This window comes from Notothenia rossii (genome assembly GCF_949606895.1).
Source record: "Notothenia rossii genome assembly, chromosome: 2".
Lineage (NCBI taxonomy): Eukaryota > Metazoa > Chordata > Actinopteri > Perciformes > Nototheniidae > Notothenia > Notothenia rossii.
Window position 1 is genome coordinate 24,300,421 of NC_136904.1, and position 27,812 is coordinate 24,328,232.

At 40.1% G+C, this 27,812-nt stretch overlaps 2 protein-coding genes across 2 annotated transcripts; one reads left to right on the forward strand and one right to left on the reverse strand.

Moving 5' to 3' along the window:
• Window positions 1-11,714: 11,714 nt before the first annotated feature.
• On the reverse strand, window positions 11,715-21,055 carry ercc3 (excision repair cross-complementation group 3). Its single transcript, XM_079667158.1, has 15 exons — window positions 20,862-21,055; window positions 20,353-20,552; window positions 19,994-20,230; window positions 19,829-19,878; window positions 19,606-19,741; window positions 19,237-19,407; window positions 18,897-19,101; window positions 18,306-18,620; window positions 16,323-16,507; window positions 15,609-15,811; window positions 15,416-15,512; window positions 14,390-14,507; window positions 14,154-14,272; window positions 12,825-12,974; window positions 11,715-12,711 (listed from the first exon to the last, which is right to left on the reverse strand). The coding sequence occupies exons 1-15, from the start codon at window positions 20,887-20,889 to the stop codon at window positions 12,577-12,579; spliced, it is 2,349 nt and encodes a 782-aa protein (XP_079523284.1). The 5' UTR covers window positions 20,890-21,055; the 3' UTR covers window positions 11,715-12,576.
• Window positions 21,056-21,258: 203 nt separating this feature from the next.
• On the forward strand, window positions 21,259-24,104 carry gpalpp1 (GPALPP motifs containing 1). Its single transcript, XM_079667163.1, has 7 exons — window positions 21,259-21,483; window positions 21,583-21,712; window positions 21,795-21,890; window positions 21,972-22,224; window positions 23,003-23,167; window positions 23,272-23,373; window positions 23,496-24,104. The coding sequence occupies exons 1-7, from the start codon at window positions 21,396-21,398 to the stop codon at window positions 23,712-23,714; spliced, it is 1,053 nt and encodes a 350-aa protein (XP_079523289.1). The 5' UTR covers window positions 21,259-21,395; the 3' UTR covers window positions 23,715-24,104.
• The last annotated feature ends 3,708 nt before the right edge of the window (window positions 24,105-27,812 follow it).

Here is a 27,812-nt window from a genome sequence, read left to right on the forward strand (position 1 = left end):
TTCGTCCCAGATTTCTTGGAAGAGGGAGTTGAGTTGACTGTCTCTTCCTCCACCACCTTTCCTTCTTTCCCTGACTTTTGGGCACCTCAGTCCCTTTTATGTCATACGTCCAGGTTAAAACCCCTCTTCCAGGTTTCAACAATAGTGTCAGTGACACTATTACAAACATTTTAGGGCCCAGTCCAGTCGCTGGGGTCAGACAGCCGGCTGACAAAGTATTTCCCTGTCTTAACTGTCCTATTTAGGATACTTCCAAAAGGACCTCCTTTCTGTGTGTCACCATATCGTCATACCCCACATTGGTAAACTCAGTCATCCAATCGAAATGGTGCAACTTTAAGTGTGCAGGTTTCTTAGGTATGCGTGTGACAGTCGCCATGCCAGGGGCATTGTACACAGCCCTCACAATTGTCTGTACAGTGACCAATAAGCCTAGCGTTTCATCCTGTACAAGAGGAAAAATAGATTTCCTCCCTTCAGATGGGGAAATCAGCAGCATCTCAGGAACTCTATCTGCTCTAATCCTCTGCGGCCTAGATGAACTGAACAGAGGGACTGTCTTTTCCATTGACTCAGAGAGGTCAGAGAAGCGGGCCGAGTCCAAACTGAGAGAACTGCTCTTCCTGTGGACTCTGCCCCCCTCCTGGAGCGCACCCTCTCTTACCCTATGTTATTTAGCCAAAAGACCAGGGCCTCTACAAAGCAGCATCCCCCTGAACAGAAAAAGTCCCAGATGCGATTCACAGGTCCTCAATTTCTCCCCATCCCATTTGCAATAACAGTTAGAAATCGCTGTCTTATCCTGAGGTGGCGAAGTGCCAACTATCAGCCTTGGCTGATGCTCCAAAGAGCAGTCTCTGCCCAGTAATACTCTGCCTCCCTCTCTTCCCAAGACGAGGCAATCCTGTGGAGGATTCAAAGATGGCCCATTAGGGAGCCGTGCCGGCTTCTCATGGTTTGGGCCGTGTCATCTTACCACGGCAGTAACTACTTTACAAATTACACATTCACCGGGTACATAAGGTCCCCACTCCAAAGGCTCCAGTCTCTCTTCACAAAGGTATCCATGCTTGGCCATATTGTCACCCAGTAGGGCTTTCCCCACTAGATTAGACCCCAAATCCCTTCCTTGGACCAGGATTACCAGCCCCCCGAATGTATTAACTAGTGCAGTCCGTGGCAGGGCCATTATATTTTCCTTCTCATCTGTGTGCAATGTGCTAAGCCAAAATGTTCAAGGAAGCTCAACAGTATTATTGTTATTTACCTGCACTACGGTGTCTTCTCCCTCAGTTTTGGATTTTTTCCCCTCTTTGTTAGGATTTACTTTTCTCCTGTACACCCAGACTATGTCGGCAACCTGAAAGGCAGAGACAAGAGCGTCTGAACTTGGGCTTGGATATGGTCATGCATAAGGACTAGATTAGCTGGTGTGTCCCCGTCTGTTGGAGCATTTTTAATGATCCAATCCTTGGCTGTTCTGACAGCCCTCTCAGCAACACCATTAGTTTCAGATTTATAAGCGACAGACCAGATTTGTATGACACCGCTCGATTCTAACAATTCTCGAAACATATAGTTCTTAAAATGTTTTCCATTATCCATTCTCAAAGATTCAATATCTGGAAATTGAATCAATAATTCTGCTAATCTTGTAAAAATAGTCCTCCCCGTTGCAACTCTCAGGGGATACACTCTCTTAGCACTTGAGCCATTGTCTGTACAGATTAGGAAGTACTTATTACCCAAAGTAGATATAGGTGACAGGGGCACTGCCACATCAGCACGGAAGTGTCTATTGGGTGTGTGTGATATAATGTGACGCGGTGAGTTTCCGTCTTTCGTAACCCTCCTGAACGCGCACACTCGAGACAACTTTTCCTAAAGTTTATCACTGTCTCCCTCACCTCAGGTATATCAATCCTTTGGCTTTTCATACCATGCCCCAACATGACCTAAACCTTCATGTATTTGTCTTAATACGGGTATGTGGTCGGGCCGTGGAACCCCCACTCTCTCTCCTTCTCTCCATTCCTCAGGTATAATAAGAGGAAAGGCCCCAGGCTAGCTGGCCACTCCCTAGCTAACTTATCAACCTCCCTGTTTCCTCAAGATAAGTAGTCATTGCACTCCGTATGGCTCTCAACTTTTACCCACTTTACTTGTAATGTTCGCCTTGCCTCTGCAATTATTCCCCATAATGCTCAGATAATCTACGGGACGACCTCCAACACATGTTTTAGATATTGATCTACTAGTCAGAGTTCCCGTTAGCCGTTAATTACCGGACTATGACCGGTAAAATATGCTGAAGACCGGCAAATCTAATTCTCTCCGGTCAAAGTGTCCGGTCAAAATCATTTCCCCTTAGCGCAATACCGCATCAGTTGCGCAACTTGCGCCACTTAGGCTATGTGACAGACAAAAGATTATGTGACAGACAAGAATAGTCAATTCTAATGTCTAACATTTAATATGGAGAAAGAGATGTCCTGTATGGGTTGATTGTTTGTTGATCTGTTGGTATTGCCTCGGGGTTCCGGTGGGCATGTAAACAAATGCATAATGCTGCGCTATACTTTGCGGCCTCACCCGGTTGCATAGCGACGCTTATTGTTTAGGTGTCTTTTAATAAGCAGGTAGTCATATCATTAGCTAGACTAGCTAGATCTGATCGATATGGACATAAACGCGAGTAAAGTCTAATCTGACGGGAGAGAGAGATCAGCTACTGCTGACGAGTAAACACGCAGCTCTGCATGATCACCTGCAGCGGTGAGCGGAACAAAACACACACTTCAGGTTAGAATATCACACGTAGCTATTTTAATTACCTCTCAAACTAGGGTGAATTGCCTTAATGCTGGACATTTTTTGCATTTCAGACTTCTGGAATATATTGCGATATGAAGCCGATACAATAAATCAAAATCTAGTACCATTCTGAAAACCCCAGGAAGTGTCCGAATCAAACCAAAAGAGAAAATGCAGATATTACACTCATAAAATAAATGGTAGACATATCAGTACTCTTAGTGCCAAGTTGTCTCAGACAATCTGCATTTCCTAATGTGGGACAGTTCTGTGCAAAATGTGGGACACTGAAAAGTCTATGTTAAAAAGCCTCAGTCACCTTAATTCATGTAATAAAAACATCCCAGGTCAGTAACACTCAAAGCTAAATGTGCAATACCATGTTCAGCTATGTTACTATTTATAATGTTATTGTTGTTACAACAGAAGATGTTTTTCTTTAAATTGAAGTTAAATGCATCAATCTGGTGCACCTTGAGGACAAAATTAAGAGATTTATACATACAGCTCTCAACACTCATATGAAACAGAACTGTATATATTTCAATAATCCAAAAACCATTAGAATATTCTCACAAGCAATAACACATATTTGATAAACTCCTCTCTCCTATCTTTATCTTAGTCTGCATTCTTTCTTTTTTTATTTATGCATATTCAACTAATCACTCCCCTTTTAAACTGTGTGTTTTTTTTTTTTTACTGACCTATAGTACATATTGGAATGATTTCTTAACTTAGGCTATTTTTTACAATGTGTGTTGGAAGGATTTATTAAATGACTATGAATATTTGGGCTTAAATTAATTGCCCTCTTTTAAACTCAGACATTAATCCCTAACATTATCCCTGACTTTGTCATACCATTTTAACAGAGATGCAGCCACCCCCAATTATTTAATATAATTTGCCATTCACCATAAATATCTAAAATAATGCATTAGAAGACTAAAACCCTGTAAATAACCATTGCTCTTGCACAATCCATGCCCCTTTTAGACCTGTCCCACATTAGGCAAATCATACTGTCCCACTTTGCGAAACATGTTTCCTAAAGTGGGACAATGGAACATTTGATTGAAATAAAAAATATATAGTATATTTACACCATATTATAATATGTTCTGATGAACAAACATATCATAAACACATCCTGATAAAAAACTTGCAAGATTGTTTTATTTATACGAAATTTAAAACCTTAACATTACATTTGTCAAAACACTGGCCGTTTCTCAATCGCGAGGATGCTGGCTTGGTAGTCGCATACTTCCAAGTCACTTCCTTCAGAAACGAAGCAAGTATACTTCCAAGCCACGGCTTCGGAAAACAAAGAAGAAAGGCTAACAAGTGTGCCATTCTCTCTAACAGTTTCAACTAGGGCCGGGACTCGATTAAAAAAATTAATCTACGTCAACATCTACGTAACATTGCAAAAATCAGGCATATCCTGCCTCAAAACGATGCAGAGAAACTAGTCCATGCATTTGTTACTTCAAGGCTGGATTATTGTAACTCCTTATTATCAGGGTGTACCAAGAAGTCAGTCAAGTCGCTTCAGCTGATTCAAAATGCTGCAGCTCGTGTACTAACCAGAGTTAGGAAAAGGGACCACATTACTCCTGTTCTGGCTGCCTTACACTGGCTCCCTATAGAACACAGGATAGAATTTAAAATTCTTCTTCTCGCCTACAAAGCCCTTAATGGGCAGGCGCCATCTTACCTTAAAGAACTCATTATACCCTATTGTCCTACTAGGGCATTGCGTTCCAAGAATGCAGGGTTGTTGGTTGTTCCTAGAGTCTCTAAAAGTACAATGGGAGCCAGAGCCTTTTCTTATCAAGCTCCACTTTTGTGGAATCAGCTTCCAGTTTGTGTTCGGACGGCAGACACCCTATCCGTTTTTAAGAGTGCGCTTAAGACCTTCCTTTTTGATAAAGCTTATAGTTAGGGCTGATTAGATTCAGCCCCTAGTTTTGCTGATATAGGCTTAGTTTGTCGGGGGACATCTTACTTCTTCCTTCTCTCTGTCTATACCTGTGTACTCTCATGTTCCGATTAACCCAGCTTCCCCAAATGTCTTTCTTTTTGGTGTCTATATACGCCGGGATCCGGAGTCATGGATGATCCTGCGGTCCTGTGTCATGGATTGCGAGTCCTGGATCTTGAGTCGTGGCTGTGGTCCTGGATCATAAGTCCTGGATGGATATCCTCGTGGATTCATCTTCTTATTATACACACATGCATTTCCAAACATTTGGACTACCTATGTTGCAAATGTATTATCTTTTCAATTTATACACGGCATCTATTGCACGTCTGTCCGTCCTGGGAGAGGGATCCCTCCTCTGTTGCTCTCCCTGAGGTTTCTCCCATTTTTCCCTTTAAACTGTGGGGTTTTCTCTGGAAGTTTTTCCTTGTACGATGTGAGGGTCTAAGGACAGAGGGTGTCGTATTGTCATGCTGATATTCTGTACAAACTGTGAAGTCCACTGAGACAAATGTAACATTTGTGATATTGGGCTATATAAATAAACATTGATTAATTGATTGATTGATTGATCTAATTAATTAGAGGCTTTGTAATTAATTAATCGAAATTAATCGCATTTTTAATCACATATAAATATTTGACCTGAGAACAGTGAGAAGCAATTTTTTTCACATGGATTTTAGTATACCATTGAATAATGACTGAATACATAAGCTTAAGCAAGAAAGCATTGTTTATTTTTTTTAAGGTGGTACTTAACCAAGACCAACAGAAAAGTGCAATTTTTGCCATAAAGTGTAGCAATAGAATATTTAGGAATATAGTACATTTCAGAGATTCAGGTAGCCTATAGGTAGGTAGACCTTCTGTAAACTATAACACTTAGTTTTTTAAGTAAAACACAATACTTTCAAGTACATTCAGAACATCGGAAACCCTGACTATTAGAAAACTTCTCTCTGTTGCTTCAGAGGCCATAACAGACTTTGTTGATTTACCAACAGTTGATTTAAAAAATCTAATCAATTTCAGTCCAACTCTCTCAATAACCTTGGCCAAAACAATAAACAGTTCAACATAAAGTGCCAGTTGCACCAACAACATAATAAATAGTTCAACATAAAGTGTACCATTTAAAATAAAATAAAAACTGCCAGTGATTGACCTCAATCCCTCCTATTCTTCCAATATCCTGATGAAAAATAAAATCTCTCTGTTGCATAGGCCACTGTTTGATCAACGCGAATTGGGTGTGGGTCCTTGTACTCCGAGTCGGGCTAACGTCCACGCTAGCTTCCACGCTAGCTGCTATATGTTTTGCATTGAGGTGATACTTGAGGCTTGATGTGCTGCGGTGATATGCGAATTCCTTTTTGCATAATTTGCAAACAACCGTGCTCTTATTGACGCTTCCATCCGTCCGTTTTTTAAAACAAAATGTCCCATTCACGGTGCCAACCAAAGCGGTCTCATCAGCTTCTTCGTTCATGTTTGACAATTGTTCACTGTGGTTTGTTGTTGTCTGAAGTCATGAACGTTAGTTGGTGCTCCAGTATATTCGGTACCCCTGAAACTCATCCAGTGAGAAACGTTCCGCGGTGCGATTAAAATGCGTTAATTTCTTTAACGCGTTAATTTTTGTGTAATTAATTAATCTTAATTAACGCGTTAAAGTCCCGGCCCTAGTTTCAACATAAACTGTACCGAAAATAAATACCTCACGATGTCTATCTAATTATGAACTTGCTTTACTTTCACGGAATACATTTTTGGTGATAACAAATGCAACAAAGTAAGATATTTACCAACACATGTTCTACGCCACTATACTAGGCTTGTTTGAGACAAGCGGGACCTGCGCAGACCTGCGCAATTTCGATCAACGTCTTGCTAGTGCGTTGCATGATGGTTAGTCATTTTGTCCGACTTGCTCTGGAGGCTCGCTCACATGAGACGCTGAAATCTCGCGGGACAAAGACGCCCGCAGCCTTGAGAGCGAGGCGAGGCGGCGCAGTTCCTCTCCACGGGCTGCGGAAGCGAAATGCTTTATGGGAAACGACTCGCTGGTATCTCGAGCTGAGCGCTCATTGGTGGTTTTTACCACGTGCTGGTGATGAAACTCTCCAGTTGTCTCGGCAAAAGTTTGTTGTTGTTTTGTGTCAGTTTTACGTCGCCCCCCCCCATTAACATTTTTCATAATTGTTCCACAATGTTTATCATCATGAAATTAATATCTATATATGTTATACTATACTTGCACTGCTTACCGTTTTCATACTTTATATATCTTAGCATATTCATACACTCTGTTCATACTGCTCACAGGCTGCTGTGTATATCTATTCATACCCCTCACTGTTTATTCATCATTCAATTCATTCTATCTTTTATTCTGTAGATTGTGTACATTACTTTTCACTTTACTGCTTGTTGCACTCCTGGTTGGAAGCTAAACTGCATTTCGTTGTCTCAGTACCTGTAATATGTGCAAACAAACAAATGTATTTACTTAGTACATATCTGACATTAACGATTAAACACATTTGTGCACTCTTTATAAATGCAAACCGAGTCAAGCCGACTCCGGAGGTGGCGGTATGCACCTTAAAGTTGTTTGCAATCCGCCAAAAAACCGAGAGAAGAAGAAGAAGAAGAAGAAGAAGAAGAAGAAGAAGAAGAAGAAGAAGAAGAAGAAGAAGAAGAAGAAGAAGAAGAAGAAGCAGCCAACTCTGAGGCCGTTTCTCATTCGGGAGGATGCTTGCTTGGTAGCACATGTCTTCCGAGTCACTTCCTTCAGAAGCTAGGCAAGAATCCTTCCTGGTATTCGGAAAACGAAGAGTGGAACAGGCTAGCAAGTGTGCAGGCGTGCGTCATATGAGAGGCCCCGCCTTACATTTTCCGCCACAGATTTGGGGAAATTGGTCCGTGCGCAAAGCATTGTGGGGATTTGAAGGACGCGAAGTCTACCCATGTGCAGCCTCGAAATTACCCCCAAACCAAGGACGCGGCCCCAGTGGAATTCCAAGTATGCTGGAGATTGGAACAGTCCTTCGGTGGCACTCGATGACGTAGTATCCTTGAAATATTGGCTTGGAAGCCAGTTTCCTCGCGATTGAGAAACGGCCCGAACTGTCCGACTTCAGGCGAGCTTTTTGAGACCTCCCCTGGCTGCGATCGGCTATTCTCGTCTACTTTCGAGGCGAGCCGCAGCTCGTCTCAAAAAAGCCTATTACGTCACAGTGTATACTTCAGCGGAATATCAAAACAGCGGTCCGGGCGGGGTGCAAAACGCATCAACGACAGCGACCCTCTACCACACAAAACAACACAATTTATATAAACACCTATCATGACAGGGCACCCACAGCCAATTAACAATTAAAAATGAATTAAGTCGGCACGGCGGCCCACATTGAAAATGACTTAGGCCTATCTTTGATCATCCTCCTGTCCTTTTGGATGAAGCACTTGATGGCGGGGTCATGTAGCTGATCCTTTGCCACTCCAGTTTATCATTGTAACTAAATCTTGAAAATGACTCGGTTGATAATTTCGCAACGATGTAATCACCAGGGCCGTTTCTAGCTTTTTGGGGGTCCTATGCAAGATGCTGTTTGGGGGCCCTAGTTTTGACAGTTTTTTAACAACAATGGGGGGAATTCCGAAGCCTTTAAGATGATCTGTGGAGATGCATCAATCTGTTACACTTTAATAGGAAAACAGGCTAATTTCACGAAAACCAAGCAATTGAAAATTACAAAAAATGATATTAAAAAGGTAAACAATAAGGATCCTCTATGTCAATAAATGCAAGAGATGCAGCATTTTCTCAACAATGTTTAATTTACATTTTTCATCTTCTTCAGACGTCACTCATTGGCTGTCAGCCCAACGATGATTTGGACTTTATTACCCCAAAAACCCAAGCCACAGCTTTGCTATCATTGCAGTTTAGTCGTGTTTATATCCTACATTGGATTTGTAAGCATATAATGCTTCACCGAATACACAGTGACGACTGGTCATTGGGGGCACAGCCCCACCTAGTGTCAGCAGAAAGTATTACAAATAATGATTACAAAAAAATGCAAAAAACAAAATATATAAAATATATTTTAAGATCATGGTTAATCATCTGATTTGTCTGTACATTGCTGTTTTAGTCTGTGTTCTTCTAATTAGTGTCTACAGTGTGTGCCTATTGAGCTGTTTAGAGCCATGTGGGACAAAACCCGATCATGCCCCTCCCTCTCCCTGTCTAAGTGAACGGTGACTATAAAAACTACACTGCGCATGCTCAGAGTATTGTCCTATTTAATGTGTGTTGCAAAAAAATAATGACCATAGGGGCATAGAGCTGCCATCCCCACCATACATCATCTCACATAATTCAGAGCTGATTGGCTGTAAGTACGTGTGCCGCGAAAAGTGTGGTGTGTGAGGAGGAGGAGAGAGACGCGTCCTAAAACCAGGAAGTAAGCTGCATCATAAATCCATCGATTAGATTTATGATAGACTTTTGAAACTACAAGAAGATAAGGAGGACTTTTACAAAAAAGTAATAAGAGATTTTTGTCCAGAATGATAGGCAAATGGACTTCATCTTCAAGTCAAGGTAAGACCGCAATTTTGTTGAAAATGGGATCTTACTAAGAGAGAACAATTCAATATTTAAATGATAAAATTACATTTTTTGGGTATCCTTTTGTTGAACTGTCTGTTTAAAATTAATCGAAGCATTAGACAAAAAAAGCTTTTGAAAATAATATATTTTGATTTAGGTCAAAATATAATATTTGTAAACCTGAAGAGTCAGTGCCAGTGCCTCACCAGCCATGAACCTCACTGCAGAAGCTTATATATAGACATCTTTATTTTTTTTGTGCCCCACCACTTTTGTACATATAAAAACGCCACTGCGAACACAGGAGGAGGCTTGGCTGTCTACAAATAAAGACAGCTCATTTTAATTCTCCCCAAATATATTGAGGCTGAACCTGAACTTTGAATTCTCTGCCCCCATCATAATCTTGGCGATCTTGTTAAAATTGTGAATGCAGAATTACAAATACTATGTAACTGGTTTGCAGTTAATAAATTATCCCTTAATGTGGCCAAAACAAATTACATGTTCTTCAATACAAGGTCTGAGAGTAGAAATGACTGCATTATACGGATTTGCAATACAGAGATATAAAAAGTTGGTGCATGTACATTTTTAGGACTGCTTGTTGACGAAAAACTCAATTGGAAGCACCATACAAATTATGTACAGACTAAACTGTCAAAAACAATAGGTATTTTCTGTATCATACTAAGAACATTCTTGAAGAAAATATACTCTTTATAACAGTCTATTTCTCCCTTACCTTTGCTACTGCTCCGAAATATGGGGAAACACGTACTCAACAAATCTACAAAAAATAATAACATCCCAAAAAAAAGTATTACGAATAGTCTGTGGTGTTGGTAAATATGAATACACAACTCCCATATTTAAAAAAACTCGATCTATTAAAATGTGTTGAGATAGTACAGCTTAAAACAGTACTGATTATGCACAACATTTTCCATAAGAAAATGCCTAATAACATTCAAAAGCAGTTCCAAACCACAGCGTGAACATATGAATGTGAAAAAAGTCACTTGAAAATAAGTGTTCACAATGTTTATATGCAATTATGCATATATTATTATTATTCATTTGCCAAGTACATGTGTACCTATGTATATAGTATTTTAATTTCCAAAAAAAGATAGGTGAAACTGCTATTGACATATGCAGAAAATGACCCTATATCTAGTTTTCGTATATATATATATATATATATATATATATATATATATATATATGCATTTGTTGTTTTCCTGCCCTAACCTTTATTTAATTTTTCTCCTGTTTTCTTTATTTCTTTGTACTCCTTCATTTCTATACGTTTTTGACGCAATAATGCCGCTGTATTAGGATGATGCACGGGAGGGCTACTTTCCACAAGCTATGCTTCAGCCCTCCCGCTTCTACTAATTTTGTTCATCTTTGTTTGTATGAATTAAACTTTGCCCTATGCCCTGGTAATCACGGCCCTGGTAATCACTATCACTGAAGTGAGCCATCAATTAACGAACTTATGCTAATCATACATCTACCGATCATAAATCTATCGATTAGATTTATGATTCGAAAATGATAAAAGTAGGGTAGACATGTGGATATTATACGGCTGAACAAAACGTGCATTTATCTAACAGGTTCGTTCCACAGACCTTATTTCCAGCTATTTTCCAAAATCCTATAGAGAAATCTATAGCTTTTGTGTCGATGGAACCTGAGCGCAGCTTACTTCCGGGTTTTAGGACGCGTCACTGTACCACCTCACAGCGGGCGGATCTTGTCATAAAGTCCGCGAAAATAAAGCCCACCCATTTAGAGGGAAGATGATTGGTCAATTGTACTGTCATTGGACATTACTCTCTCATTGCGTTACTATAGCTGGGCCCTCTTACCTCATTCACACCAACGGTGTTTCAGTGCCGGTTCGAAGCTGGAGCTTGAAAAGCACCGGGTGAATCTACAGAGGGACCAAAAAGCTCTCCCGTCTTCACAGTACTCGCAGAGACGGCATTTAACCCTTCACATTCCAACAGAAACTGAACAGGCAGATTCGAAGGATTTATTCCTTTGGAAATGTTATTTTAAACAATTAAATCAAGTTATTTTGGTAAAACTAATGAAATATATAACTAAACAAATATTTTGTTTTTCTTTTGAATATCTTAGGCCCTGACGGCTCACCACTGTCCTTTCCATTCACAGCCAATTTAGCATATTTGCATCAATGGTAAGCTTGATAGAGTTAGGTGAGGTAAAGGTCAGGTATGACACGGCCACTTAAACAGCAGAACTGTCAACAGTGGGATCCGTTTATTTGAAGAAAAATGGTCCACATTTCCTCTCGTTCCAACATTACAATTATACTAAATATATCATGTTGGGGTCATTTTCTAATCTAAAACCTTAATTCGTAGTTTAGACATTAAAGTCTTCCGACATAATCCAAAAGAATTTCCTCACGGATCGAAGGTGCTAACATTCACAACCTATAGCCTGACACATTAAGATTTACTTATTTTTCAAGTAAGGTAAAGCCATATTTACAAAAAATGTATAAACACAAGTCCGATATACATCCATAGTTTTCCTCCTCAGTGTCTGTTGTCAGTGAAGCACACAAACAGTGGATAAGACACAGGTCATCTCACTTAGCGCTGACTTCACATCTGTCATTCCCCAGCCCACTAATCCTATATCCACAGACATTTTCAGCTGAAATCTACTGTTAACAGCAAGTCAAAGCCTTCAAGTGCTGTGAAATGTGGCTTAAAGGCCAAATCAGTGAAACGCAACAAAAAAATGAAAAATAAATGACACTTTGGGACATAGTTAGCAATGCATTTCACCTGCAATTCCCATGTAGGTATTTGAGACTTTTAAATGTATCACATAGAAAAATAGAGCCATGCAGGCTGCATTTGCTGTGTTTTAAACCAGACGTATGAGTCACTTCAACCACCATCACCATCTGCCAGAAAAAAGTAATACACAGTACTTATTCTGTTCTCCAAAAAGGCTGGACTATGCAACAATTATCTGAACCTGCTGCTTACAGCCTGGTGCTGAGACTCAGTTAACATGATTACAACCCAACTTTATCCTATTGCTTTGTTGACACTGAGTCAGTCTTTGGGCATCAGGGTTAAAGTCAGTGCATCTACTTTCTGAAGCGCTTGAACAGTGGATGAATGTTCTTTCCTAAAAAGGATTTGCTGCCTCGACCCTGATATTCCATGTAGACGGTGTCATCTGCACCCGACATGGAGCTCATGGTGCCGGTTCGTCTTGAGAACTGATAAAGAAGCAGGAAGAAATAAATAGTGTTAATATTCTACAATGCAATGGTAAGCCTGCAAATACAATTACGTTTATCTGCTTTCTGAGTCAGTTATCCAAAGTGTTCACCTGTGGTCGTCCGCCCAGCTCCCCTGCCACCAACTCCTCCTCAGCATCCAGGTCTGAAGCAGCCAGGACCTTCTGGAGAAGTTGCTGCTGCTCCTCTTTGGAGGAGAACATCAGGTCCTCCTCCTCCATACCTGCTAGCTTTGTGATCACCTATGAAAGAAGAGACACATGAGAACACACCAACGGTATATGTAAAAAACTTTTTTCACTGAGGGCCACATACAGAAAAATATACGAAGGTCCGGGCCGCTCACTAGAGGTGAGGTTTATTGCCGTATCAGTTAAGTTATAAGTTAGCTAAATCAATCAAATGTAGGCAAATTATGTACTTGAAAATTCTTACACCACAGCTCTCCATAGGGTTTCATTTATTTTGTTTGCAGCTCATTCCTTAAAACAGAAGCCTCAGATTGCTCATAAAAAGAGGAAATATGAAGCTATTTATGTAATTAACTTATTGGTCTTTTTTTTAATCAACTAAGATTTGTTTGAAAATGTTTCCAACTTTAATTGACTGAATTTATTTGAAAAGTGGGCCTTTTAACGCATTAATACTGTGTAATATAGTTGTACAAATATATTTAAGAATTACAACAAGCACACGTTTCAAAATGGGCCACGGGTCGCATTTGGCCCCCGGGCCGTAGTTTGGATACCCCTGATGTAAAAGAATAAATAATACTAAGGATAAAACTATATATGTCTTATTAATAAACTTGTTTAAATTTGTCCTGAATAATTTGTCCCAAATGCATTGAAGCTATTTCAGGCATTTTGTCATTTGAACTCTTTTCATCCAAATAAAGTGTCATAGCTTCATATGCAAATATGTATCTACATATCATATTCCATTTACTTGTACATAGACTCTTCTTGCACTATTTCTATTTTATTTGTATTAACTTGCACATCTCAAAACATTCTCTTGCACTATTTTATCTGTTTTATTTATATATATATATATATATATATATATATATATATATATATATATTCATGTTGCGCTGTTGGAGGAGCCTGTGCCCTATGTTTTTCATTGCCATATCTACACTGCTAATGTGCACATGACAATAAAGCCTTGAATCTTAAATCTATGTTAACTATCTCTGTGAGCGGAAGCTTTTCCTCAAACTAGTTTATTTTCTGGTTCATTCTTTGTTTTAACCCTCTAAATAAAACTCTTATATTAACTACCAGATACCCAACACATTTGTGTTAACCTTGTTCCACTGAGAGAGCAAACTTGGCCCATTAGAGAAATGTACAATTGTGTGTTTTACAGGTTAAAATGTGTTGTTCAAAAGGGGAAACACAAACATGTAAACACACCTTAAAGCTGTACCCTTGGTCCACCAGGAACCTCTGCCTCTTGGTGGAGTAAGCCATCTCCTGGGTGTCCTGGGACACTAGTGAGTAGAAGTATGCATTGTACTCCTCTGCTACCATTCCTACACCAGCAGACAGGGGGAGAGAGAATCTTTAGGTGATGAATGGAGGAAGACTATATGTTACATCAGAGTGTGTCATGCAAAGGCAACCAATCCAAGTGATGCAGACAGACTGACCTTTCTTAGCTCGTAAGACTCTGCCCAGCCTCTGGGCCTCCTGTCTGCGGGATCCACCATGGGAGGAGATCTGGATCAGAACATTGGCTTCGGGCAAGTCAAAGGAAGTGTCTCCAACCTGAGTGGTAGAAGGTATGCAGTATATTTCAAGTCATGTCATTTGATTTTACCATTGTATCAATATCAGAGGTGTAGTAGTACAGTACAAATAATCTGTTACTGTACTTAAGTACATTTTTCTGGGATCAGTACTTTACTCCACTACTTATTTTTCTGACAACTTTTTACTTTTACTTCTTACATTTTTAACACAAATACCTGTACTTTCTACTTTCTACATTTTCAAAACAGGCTCGTTACTTTAGTTTTAATGTGTGTTTAGTGGCGTGATCATTATTATTTAGAGTCATTGCGTGCCTATTGATTTGAACACGATCCGTGTATCCATCATTTCTTGGTCTTCTCTAAAGAAGAGGGACCAATGAAAACTTTGTAATTTTGCCGTTGCTCAGCTTCGAAACATTCATTAGCAACAATTACATTAATGTTCTATTAATATAAAGGGAGGTCAGTTACTCTTTCAAACAGTTGGTAGTTATGGGTACTTTTTACTTAAGTACATTTCGAAGCCCATACTTCTTTACTTTTACTTGAGTAAAGAAGTTTAGTCAATACTTCTACTTTTACCAGAGTATTTTTAAACATGAGTATCTGTACTTCTACTTGAGTAAAGGGTGTGTTTACTTTTGCCATCTCTGATCAATATGCAAACATGCAACTGTGGTTCTTTTAAAAAGGGAAACATGTTTCTGATTTATATCATTGGTTTTCAAAAGAGGGAATTTCTTAAGAATAATGTGTGATATCGGCAGGATTAAAAAAGGTGTGAGGTGTCATTACTGGAGTAATGTTTTTATCCGATTACATTTTTTGGGTTAATTAAAACAGGGCAGCAGTAGTACTGTACATTCTCTAGAAGTGCTAGTCTGCCCCCTGCTGGTCACAAGGGTGCACATGGATTGGTACCTTCGAGATGAATATGGTGTTTATCTTGGGGTTGTGTTTGAAGTTCTGTAAAATCTGCATTCGTTCCCCCTGAGAGGTTGGACCGTAGATGTAGGGCCTTGAGAGAAAATGAAAAAGTGGAGTTCAAACATGAAGAAAGGTTACCCAAACAGGCTATTTTCTCAAAATGCTTCTCAGTTTGTGAATAACCTACTTGTTGAGGCGGATAGCGTACTCCTTCAAGGCAAACACGTTGTCAGCAAAGACCATGATCTTATCGTTTCGCCGCTCATGGAATTGAATGAGAAACTGGCAAGCGCGGAACTTATTGGGGTTCATCGTATAAAACAGGATGCGCTTCTTTGTCTTGATGGCCACATACTCTCTGTAGAACTCTGGAGACATTGGGCACCACACCTAAAGCACAACCATGGGTACATTGTTCAGATAGTGTCACTAATGTGGAACATGCTCTTTGTATTTGTTACATTAAAGCTACATCTTTGAGCTTAATATTCTGAATTCTATAAGAAAATGTCTATAACTTTACTCGAGGCAGACAGTTATCTTAGGATAAAAACAAAAAAAAACACAATAGTAATGGTGTGTTGGTAGAAAAACACAAAAGCAGCTTTACCCTAACTTCAGAATACAGCAAGTTTAAAACTGGACATAGCTAAACGGCTGTCACTTGGTTTTATCCTGGACAGGCTAGTCATTACAACACACCACATCAATTGAGTTATATTTAATGATCTTGTTACATATATGTTTTCCAATCAACAGCCCTTGACCACTAGGTTTAGGATTCACATTATCAAAACAAACCAGAAACAGATGTTCCATATTTTATCCAGTTTTTAGTGAACGACATATTCTTAATTTCTTGTCATGGTATAAAACCTTGTCAAAAGAATGCAAGACTCACCTCTGCACACTGGACTTTGGCAATGTAGCCATTGTTCTGTAACTCCATCCAGTTGGCCTCGAACAGTTTAGGCCCAATAAGGAAGTTCAGATCCACAATCTTGTCGTCTTCCCTGACCAGTGTGGCAGTGAGCCCCATTTTGCAATGTGCCTGGACGATGGTCAGAACACGACGGAACATCCTGGCTACAGAGGAAACACAGAATAACCATGTTTACATGTCAATAAATCTCACAGAGTTATACGTGTTCTTCATGTGTCTACAGTGTTTCCCCTACTATTGTCTTAGACGGACGCTGCGCCCCGCCAACGGAGCCCCGCGCCCCTCATGATATTCAAGAGAGGTTACTCAATACTCAAATTTCCCCTCCTCGGCTCCTATCCTTGACTCCTCTCCTCGAGACTTGGTGCCGCCCACAGGAGATGCGAGCGGAGGACTGAGGAGGGGAACCGAGGAGAGAGGAGTGGAAGCAGCAGGCGGTTAGAGAAATGAAAACTCCTCTCATCTGAGCGGTCATTTTAAAGAGACGTCCATTAATGATGACAGGAGGCACAGCAGCACTCTAATGGACAGATGTGTTCATGACAACTTATATATATATATTTACTTTTAATTCATTGACAGTGCGGTATAATGATACAATAACAGGCTACAGATGCGGACATATACACACACACATATATTTATATAAATATATACAATTTCAGAATCAAACAAGTATGAGAGCACTCTCATAATAACGTTAACACAATCAGAGACTGGATATATCCCCCCAGATTATCAGTGGTCTTGTATGTCTTCCATTTTCTAATAATTGCTCCCACAGTTGATTTCTTCACACCAAGCTGCTTACCTATTGCAGATTCAGTCTTCCCAGCCTGGTGCAGGTCTACAATTTTGTTTCTGGTGTCCTTTGACAGCTCTTTGGTCTTGGCCATAGTGGAGTTTGGAGTGTGACTGTTTGAGGTTGTGGACAGGTGTCTTTTATACTGATAACGATTTCAAACAGGTGCCATTAATACAGTTAACAAGTGGAGGACAGAGGAGGCTCTTAAAGAAGAAGTTACAGGTCTGTGAGAGCCAGAAATCTTGTTTGTTTGTAGGTGACCAAATACTTATTTTACCGAGGAATTTACCAATTAATTCATTAAAAATCCTACAATGTGATTTCCAGACTTCTTTCCCCCCATTTTGTCTCTCATAGTTGAAGTGTAGCTAGGATGAAAATTACAGGCCTCTCTCATCTTTTTAATTGGGAGAACTTGCACAATTGGTGGCTGAATAAATAGTTTTTTGCCCCACTGTATATAGCACCAAATTGCAACTAATCTATATCTACTGTCACTTTTCACATTGAACATGTGCTCTTTGATTAAATAAACTAAACACTTTCATTTTAAGTTGTGAGTTTAGTGTTTTTGATCCTAAGAAACACTGATGCATTAATCAATAACAATAATCCACAGCTCCTCTCTCTGCTCCAGAGGATTTAAACCCCCCCCTCCCCGCTCAAGCAGCACCCCACCAAAGCAGTAAACCTAGGGGAAACACTGGTCTATATCTCATTGCATCCCAAAACTATATAACCAGCACGGTCCCTAGTAGACCCCCATACACACAACAACACAGACTATAACACCTCTTGTTGTTAAATACCAACTATGTGCATATATATATATATATGCCGTTAAAAACTGCAGTATATACCTGGCTGCTAAATCCTCAGAAGTGTTACAGGGTAGGTATTTTTGTAAAATGTGTAACTTCTTTATTATAATTTCTTTTTTTTTCTTTAGTACTTTTTTGTATGCATGCTTAGGTAACATTAAGCTGTCTTTGGCTCTCTTCTGCTTTAACAATGTAAATGTCCCCTCTGTGGGACTAATAAAGGTATCCTGATTCTGAAAACATAACTTCAATATATTCTTACAATAAAAGCAAATATCAAGTTGTCTGGAGAACTTTAACAAAGTTACAGCTTACCAGGGATGGTGTGCACCTCATCGAGAATAATGAGTCCCCACTCCTGGCTCCGCATCCACTCCATGACCCTCTCCGCCTCCCAGGAGCGCTTGGTGGTGTGACCCAGCATGGAGTAGGTGCTGATGGCCACTGAGCAGCCAATGGGTTTGTCCTTGGCGTCGGAAGTGAAGCGGCAGATCTGAGAGTCATCGATGGTGGACCACATCTTGAACTGAGCTTTCCACTGTTCCACTGACACGGAGGAGTTCCCCAACACCAGGCAGCGTTTACGCACCGTGCACGCTGCGGTCACGCCCACCAGAGATTTACCCGCACCTGGGAATAAAACATTGAGGCCTACATTTTACACACAGGTTTGATGTAACAAAAAAATATAATAGTAAGCTGTGCTTGAGGAAGTACTCTAACATTTAGGGAATTGAAAAATCTACTAAGTACAAAAGTATATCCCTTTTTTCAAGCAAATATTTAGAAAGATCTTGTACAATATAATTTCATACACAAGCTCTACCACCAGGAAATGCTTTGGGGGTCTCCTTTCTGTTTTGTAACTCAATGTTCCCTTCTCCTCCTGTGAACCAGCCGTCTCACCGCAGGGCAGCACGATGACCCCAGAGCGAGCCCGTCCATTCCCAAACATCTTGCGCAGACTCTTCTCCTGGTAGGGCCTCAACACAGCGGTGGGCTTCAGGTCTATATTGATGTCGGGGTTGAATGTATCATTGCGAAAGTCGTACTCTGCTAGGAGGGGGTACTCTAGCTGAATGCAACGCTTCTGCAGCTCTTCAATCATCTCCTACACAGGATCACAGTAGAACAGTTCAGAGAAATGCATTAAAATAGGATTACGCATCCATTTTTTGGAAACAAGGCAACCAATAAATGTCAGCAGCAATGTACGTTTGTAAAAAAGGAAAAATCTGATTTGTACCTGGCGAAGCTCAAAAGACACAGTCTGAGTCTCTTCCTCCTCTTCTTCTTCTTTATCCATTTGCTCATAGTAGCTAAAGATGTCTTCAGGTACCTGCTGGGTTGAAGTTTGTCCGTCGCTGGGTTGCTGTGAGGTCGACGGATCCCCCTTTTCCTCAATAGACTTGGAAATCTGTCAGAAATAAAGACATAGAGGGGCATTGGTAAGTGAATGAACAGGACAACAACTCAAATTCCTGTTACATATATATTCTTACATCTTTAAAACATGACTTGCTACAGCTTTTCAATTAGATTCAAAGTTTACTTGAAATAAAGAAATAGAACTTTCTACTTTTGTGTGCAAGTAAAAAAAAGTTGCATTGCATACTGCTGACTTGCTGCGAATAACTTCAGTTATAAGCTCGGTGTCCGCTCCGTCTGCAGTGCGGAGACGACATTCACGGATCACAGTGTCCTGCAGAAGGCGCTGGATCACATCAGGGAAGGCACTCTCAACAAAATACCTGAATAAAAAGCCGCACATTTTTAAGAAAGCCCAAAGGGGAGGATTAATGTAAAGAAAGAAGGAATGGTTGTTGAAATGACTTTACCTGTTGTGCTTGAGTACCAGCTTCACTTTTCCATAGCTCACAGTGCAGAGCTGAAGAGAGAGAAAAAACAATAATTAAATACCCAAAGTTTGCATACATGACATTAAATATGATACATTTGGAAAGTGTAATCTTCCTTGAAATCAGCAGACACTCAATTCAGACCTTAATGAACTGAATGATGCCATCAGGTACAGAGGTCTTGCTGAGTTTCTGCATGTACTCCACAATATCAGAGGTCTGCAGCCCCACACTGACCGCTGCATACAGGGAATAGGCCGTCAGCTTGTACTCATGGATATGATTAGGCCTGCAGACTGGCTCTGCAATTGCCACCATAAAATCCTGTGCGTACTTGTACACTGGTGAGAAGGCTTCAAGAAAGATGTGTCCATCTGGAGCCTGGAGAAGAGGAGGAAGATTACAAATATATTATAAAGGAATGCAGAGAGATATCTTCTGAAATACAGTGTAAAATTTGAAATCCTTTAATAAGTAAACTCAACAATCGAAACACATCTTACCACCCAGAGGGGGCGCGAAGTGTTATCATTCTTCAGCATCATCTGAACACGGTAATCTTTGGCTCCATATTCATCAAGTTTTGTACTGGACACATCCACTTGTTTCCCTGCAGCAGCAGGAATGGCCTCCTGAGACTCACTGCCTCCTGCCTCTTCTTCATCGTCTTCCTCCTCATAGAGACGCTTTTTGGACTTCTTGTCTGTCAGTATGAGTTAAAAAACATTATAGAAATGAATAGAGGTAGATAATTAACTGAAATCAATAATACATCAGTGTCAATTGAATTGTATTGTTTTAAAAATAATCAGGAAATGTAAAGAGTTACAGCAAAACTAGAGAGCTAAAACAGCAACATATTAATTAAGAGGCATGCATAAAATATTAAAGATAAAAATAGAAGTAAGAATACTACAATTTACAAAAATATACATCCAGGTCGACAACAAAAAGTACTAACAGAGCTAACAGCTATAGTTAGCTAGGTTAAACTGCAGCATTAGCAACTTACCCCGATCTCCTTTATCCTTTCTTCCCATTTTTTTAATTTTCAAATTGGTGGTTTCTATCAAAACATTGTAAGTTTATCCTCATAATCTTTTTGAACACGAAGTCCAGTGACTGTAGTCTGACCACGATGTATACGACGGTGTTGAGTTAGTACACTCAATAATGTAGATACATAACTTCCGGTTTGAGACTTCAAAATAAAACTTTCATTTGAAAAGCATGTGCCTGATTTGTTTAAATTAACTTAATTGGTGAAATTAACTCATAAAAATGAACAAGCAGCAGTTTTAGGAATATATATAATATTTAATACATTTTAAAATAGCCAAGTAATTTCTTGTGCTTCTTTCTTGCATCACATAAACGTACTTCTTGTTATTTACGTAACTTGACACCATCAGACACTGTTTACTTCCTGTGTGAAAGGTCAAACTGTCCTTTTGAGGAGCCTTTGGTTCATAAAGAAGCCTATTTGTATGTTGTTGTTTTCTTTTTAGAAACTACTAAATATACGTGTAAGTCATCATCGTCAAATATGTCGTCTGATGAACTAATTGGACCTGCTTTGCCTCCGATGTTCAGAAACAGGGAGAACGATGAGGACTCTGATAGTGATGAAGGATGTGAGTGTATATGGGATAAAACACCTTGATTGCGATTTTAATTCACTAATATTCATACTAGGTTGTTTTTCCCATGGTTGTTAATTCTCTTTTCTTTAGTCTCCGGCCCGGCTCTGCCTCCGGGCTACAAACGGGGAGAGCCTTCGAGCTCCTCGGAGGACAGTGAAGAGGAGGTGACGTTCAAGAGAGCCAAAACAAGTCACACAGCTGCACAAAGTTCTTCTGAAAAGTACGTTAATTAATGGACTCGGAGTTATAGAAATATATGCATTTATAAAAATAAAAAACAATAACATGTGTGTGTTGAACAGAGTGGAGGACACAAAGGTAAAAGAATCAGACGAGGATGGTTTCTTTGGACCGGCCCTACCTCCAGGATTCATGAAACAACAGAGTTCACCAGAAAGGTAGGCACAATGATTTGATCATGTAGATAAATATGGATAAAATGTGAATTCCTGAAGGTGTAACTTCATTGTGCTCCTCAGGCCACCTGTGCTGGGACCAGCTTTACCTCCTGGGTTTCGTAGAGCAGCATATGAAGACGATGATGACGATAATAAAGAAGAGGAGGATTTCCCAGGGCCTGCCCTACCCCCTGGTTACCAGGCCGACTCCTCCTGCAGCGAGGGAGAAGATGATGTGATCGGACCCATGCCACACAAAGGGCCTGTTGAAGACTCTACTGCTCTGGACTTTGAGCGCAGGGCTCGAAAGATGAAAGATAAGCTGACAGGAGATGTGAGTCCTCCCCTCAGTTTTATTTGTGTAGTCTACACCCCCAAACGGAGGTGGGACGTAGTGGAGTACAAATACTTTGTTAGTGTACTTAAGTAAATTTTTCTGGTATCAGTACTTTACTCCACTACTTGTTTTTCTGATGACTTTTTACTTTTACTTCTTACATTTTTAACACAAATACCTGTACTTTTTACTTCTTACATTTTCAAAACAGGTTTTTTACTTTAGTTTGAATCTGTGTTTTGTGGCGTGACCATTATTATTTAGAGCCATTCCGTGCCTATTGATTTGAACACGATCCATGTATCCATAATTTCCTGGTCTTCTCTAAAGAAGATCGACCAATGAGAACTTTGTCATTTTGCCGTTGTTCAGCATCGAAACATTCATTAGCTAACAATGACATTAATGTTCTATTAATATAAAGGGAGGTCAGTTACTCTTTAAAACAGATGGTAGTTATGGGTACTTTTTACTTAAGTACATTTCGAAGCCCATACTTCTTTACTTTTACTTGAGTAAAGACGTTTATTTTTAAACACAAGTATCTGTACTTCTACTTGAGTAAAGGATGTGTGTACTTTTGCTATCTCTGCCCCCAAAACTCTCTCAGTTATATGCTTACAGATTGAAAAATGGAAATGCATAGAAACACAAACACAATATCTTAGCAAAATATCTGGTTGGAAGGATTCCCACTCCTTTTTATGAATTGCCCAAAACGTTTTCCTCATCTGCTCTCTTAATTTATTCCTGTGTGTATTTCTGTCTAAAAAAGGACACTTCTGAGGTGGTGGCCAGAGAAACATGGATGACAGTGCTCCCACCAGAACTGCAGCACATTGGTTTGGGAGCTCGAACCTTCAAGAAGAAGTCGGGCCCAGAGAACAAGGATCGCTCCATGTGGACAGATACACCAGAAGACAGGGAGCGCAAGATCAGGGTATTTAATCAAAATAACTTATTTTCATATTTATTATTGGTAATTCCATCTTGTATCATATATTTGACTTCCCTATATTTCCTGGTTCTATTCTTGATTATTAGGAACGCATTGAAAGAAAGAACAAGGGTGAGGAAGAGAAGGTTGTTACCCCACAAATCTGCTTTAAGGATATTAAAATGGCAGAAAAAGTGACAAAATATAACGTAAGTGGTATTACCTCACCATTCTTTTGCCTTGTGTGTCCAAAAAATAACATGAGATGTAATGTACACTTGTTTACATGAAAGTGAGGATTAAACTGTCTTTACCCTCAATCTGTTATCAGGAGACTAAACGTGCAGAGTCTCTGGTGAGTATGCACACAAAGACGATGAAGGAAAAAGCAAAGAAGAAGGTTGATGTTCCGGTGGAGAGGAGAGCATTTGATCGAGATGAAGACCTGCAGGTGAATCGTTTTGATGAAGCGCAGAAAGAGCGGCTGCTGAAGAAATCTCAGGAACTGAACACACGGTTTTCTCACAGCAGGGACCGCATGTTCCTTTAACACAATTTGAGAAATATATTTGAACAAACAGACCTCTGTGTACAATCTGGCCTGTGGCATTATCATACAGGTTTTATACAATATCAACTATGTTTGTACTGTGTAACACAAATGGAGCCATTTTTTGGCCAAACATATTTTTAAGATATGGTAGACATGTCCATTGAAAGTAGTTCAGAGCTTGCTTTTTTCCAGGAGACACTGTGTTGGGGCCTATCATTTAGAAGTAAATACTTAAATAACTGCATATTTTTCATAAATTGATATATAAACAGTGATTGTGACAGTCACAGTGACAGTTTTGTGTTGCATATACTTTCTAGCTTTGCGATCTTTCATGTGTCCAACTGCTTTTGTGAAAAACAATATTAAACTTTTTTTTAAAAATCATTTTATTTCTCTTATTTTCATCCATGTAAGATTATTAATGCCCGAGGAGTTAGTCAAAAGTATGTTCACACATTAGTCAAAAGTATGTTCGCACCGATATCCAGCCCCCGCTGGGGGACAAGCTGCAGCTCTCGGGGGTGGATCATCACCGAACCTCCTGGATCCTGGACTACCTCACCAATTGCCCACAGTACGTGAGGACCAGGGAGTGTCAATCAGACACCATCATCTGCAGTACGGGGGCCCCCCAGGGGACGGTGCTGGCACCGTTTCTCTTCACCCTCTACACTGCAGATTTCACTCACAACACCGCAACCTGTCACCTGCAGAAGTTCTCTGGCGACTCCGCCATCGTTGGCCTCATCACCAACGAGGACGACAGGGAGTACAGGGAGCTGACGCAGGACTTCACCCTCTGGTACCAGAGGAACCACCTTCAGCTGAATGCAGCGAAGACCAAGGAGCTGGTGGTGGATTTCGGACGGCGCCAACACTCCCCCCCCGACACCAGTGAACATCCAGGGAGTAGACATTGTGATTGTGAAATCTTACAAATACCTGGGTGTTCATCTGAACAATAAACTGGACTGGACTGATAATTCTGCTGCTCTGTACATGAAGGGACAGAGCAGACTCTTTCTGCTGAGGAGACTGAGGTCTTTCGGGGTGCAGGGGGCTCTCCTTCAGACCTTCTTTGACTCTGTTGTGGCATCAGCCATTTTCTATAGTGTGGCCTGCTGGGGCAGCAGCATCTCGGCTGCTGACAAGAAGAGACTGAACAGACTGGTAAGGAAGGCCAGCTCTGTCCTGGGGAGTCCTCTGGATACTGTGGAGGTGGTGGGAGACAGGAGAATGGCAGCCAAGCTATCCTCCCTGCAGGACAATATGTCCCACCCCCTCCAGGAAAACCTGTCCTGACTGTGCAGCACCTTCAGCGACAGGAGGCTGCACCCCACCTGTCACACGGAGAGATACCGCAGTTCCTTCCTTCCTGCAGCGGTCAGACTTTACAACCAGCACTGCCCCTTGTAGACCCTCCTACACACACCACAACACAGACTATAACACCCCTTGCTGCTAAATACAAACCAACTTTGTGCTATATGTGCAATATATATATGCCATTAATAACTGTGTAATGTATACCTGGTCACTAAATCAATCAATATATATATGCCATTAATAACTGTGTAATTTATACCTGGCTGCTAAACCCTTGTTACTGTTACAAGGTATCTATCTTGTATTTTGTAGATTGTTTAACTTGCTGCTGTTAAATACCGTCAAACTATGTGCAATATGTGCTTTATGTGCAACAGGGCTGCCAACGTTTGAGTTCTACGGAGCCCTAAAGGGACATGGAAAAAAAAAAATGGAGAGAGAAAAAAAATAAAGTCAGGAAAACGGATTCGTTTCTCGTGCGCACGAGAAACAAATCCGTTTTCCTGACTTTATTTTTTTTGAGAAAGTTACCGATGCACCAAGGAGGAAGTGGAACACACATTAGACAACCATTTCATTGCAGACTGTTATGTTTACGTGGGGAAATGATAGAGCATACATTATTTGAGATCGACTATATTTTGAAGTCAGACTTAATTTTATGGACATTTCGGCCTGGGTTGCAGAGCTATTGGTTTAAGCACCGGATTGGCAAAACAGGAGAGTTTGTAAACCAGTCTGCTTTGATCTATGAATTAATGTCCGTGACTCGCAGAGTACCTGCTTCCCCCGCAGCTTTTTTATATGGAAACAAACACTCAGAACACACACACAGAGCCAGTGGCGGACTCCCCCCCCCCCCCCCCCCCCGTTGACAGTTTACGTCGGTGGGTAGGGGTGAGATTCCCGGGCTGATTTTTAGTCCCAGTCCGCCCATCATGCGTCCTGATGACCGGCGATCTCCTCCATAAAACTAATAAAAGGGGGAGTAATCGGGCAGTTCGGTGTGTGTGTAGAGGTGTGTGTGGTTAAAACGGCCTGTGGTCACTCTTTATAGCTGTAGAGTTTAGCTTGGAGTGAGATTTTTTTTGGTGAACCGGAAAAAAGAAACGTTCATGTGTACAGTGTTACAAATGTATTGACCATGTACAAACTAGGGTTTCCCATTAATGTACCGGGCGCTACAGTGGAATACGCACATACATATACACAGTGTACCCGCAACTCTTATAATCTTACAAAGTGCTATTTTATAAGTGGTGGGGTCCTCCCCCGGGAAGATTTTTTTTTAAAACATTGAACCTGGTGCAAATGAATGAATTTATGGTAAACAGATTCTCTTTTTCTTTATGGATATTTTACAAATCACTCACCTTTTAAACTGTATTCTTGTTTTGCTGTCATATAGTATTTCATACCTGTTTTTCATTTATTCTCATAAATGGTGACCAAACCGTTTGAGACCCACTGAGATAACTAGACTAAAGTTAACTATCTAAACAGAGTCCCTTACCTCACTGAGCTGTAGTTATCTCTCTCAGTCTGACTGGACAGAGCCCTCCCTTTCCTTGTTTTAGAAAAAGCTTCTAATATCCGTTAAGCTAACCAGATGCTAACAACAACAATGCAAGTAGTGAGTTTGGTAGAAATATACTGTATAATAGTAAAGTTATTTAAGATGATGCCATATTTATTGAAGATTTTACATTATAAATAGGCCTATTCCCCAAAATTATTCAAAAGCATATTCTTCCAAACTCTGCTGTAGTATGACACACAGGAGACTATTGATGTGTGTAGTGAGTTTGGTAGTAATAAGCTGTATAATACTGATTGAATATTATTGTATTCCCTTTTTTCGGAGTTGCACTTTGCAGACGGTCCCTGAGCAGTGAGCACTCGTTTCTACTCAGGCGGATAGAGACCAATGTAACGTGTCCAGCTCGGAGGACGGCGCGTATTGGCTTTTTTAAAATCAAAATGTGATTGTAGTTCGTTGTCAGCCTTACCACGGTACTTAGGAGACGTCATTTGTGTCTGAATAACGTTTTTTTCATGAGTTATTGATCCGTGAAATCAGAATCTCCCAATATCGTTCCAACTTTACTGAACTAAACGAGAAGACCGTCTCAATTGGTGACCGCTCGGTTTGCTGTTCCTTCAATTTATTTTTATATTTATATACACTTATTTTGGACGAAAACTTAGCGTGAGGAAAGGCAAGTGTGGCGTGAGTGCGTGAGATATGGGTTAATTGCGTGACTCTCACGCTCAATGCGTGAGTGTTGGCAGCCCTGTGTACAATATATACTTTATATACATATGCCATCTTTAATAACTGTAATATATACCGAGCTGCTAACTCCTAAGAACTGCTACAGGATTTGATTTGTAGATTTGATTTGGTTTTGATCTGTATTTTTGAAAATTATGTAACTTTTTTTTTTTTAGCATATTGTTTATTATATTATAACTTAGTACTTTTTTAGCATATTGTTGTGTTGTTTGTTTATTATATTATAACTTAGTACTTCTTTAACGCATTTAAGATATGCAATACTAAGCTTTCTGTGGCTCTTTCCTGCTGTAACGCTGCAAATTTATGGGATTAGTTTTGTATCATAAAGATAAAGCAACAGTTTCTCAGAATAAAGCAAAACTATGAGTTTAAAAGAAAAAAAAACTGAGGCAAGCAAAATAAAATAAATTTCAAAAATAAAACTATAAATTGCAAACAAATCATTTGTGTAATCATGTTAACTATAA

Coding starts and splice junctions, on each gene's coding strand:
- ercc3 (XM_079667158.1), bottom strand. CDS start 20,889: ATGGGAAGAAAGGATAAAGGAGATCGGG. Junction 14,273..14,389: donor AGTCTTACGAGCTAAGAAAG/GTCAGTCTGTCT, acceptor CTGCTGGTGTAG/GAATGGTAGCAGAGGAGTAC. Junction 12,712..12,824: donor AGCTGGGCGGACGACCACAG/GTGAACACTTTG, acceptor CTTCTTTATCAG/TTCTCAAGACGAACCGGCAC.
- gpalpp1 (XM_079667163.1), top strand. CDS start 21,396: ATGTCGTCTGATGAACTAATTGGACCTGCTTTGCCTCCGATGTTCAGA. Junction 21,713..21,794: donor GCACAAAGTTCTTCTGAAAA/GTACGTTAATTA, acceptor TGTGTTGAACAG/AGTGGAGGACACAAAGGTAA. Junction 22,225..23,002: donor AAGATAAGCTGACAGGAGAT/GTGAGTCCTCCC, acceptor TGTCTAAAAAAG/GACACTTCTGAGGTGGTGGC.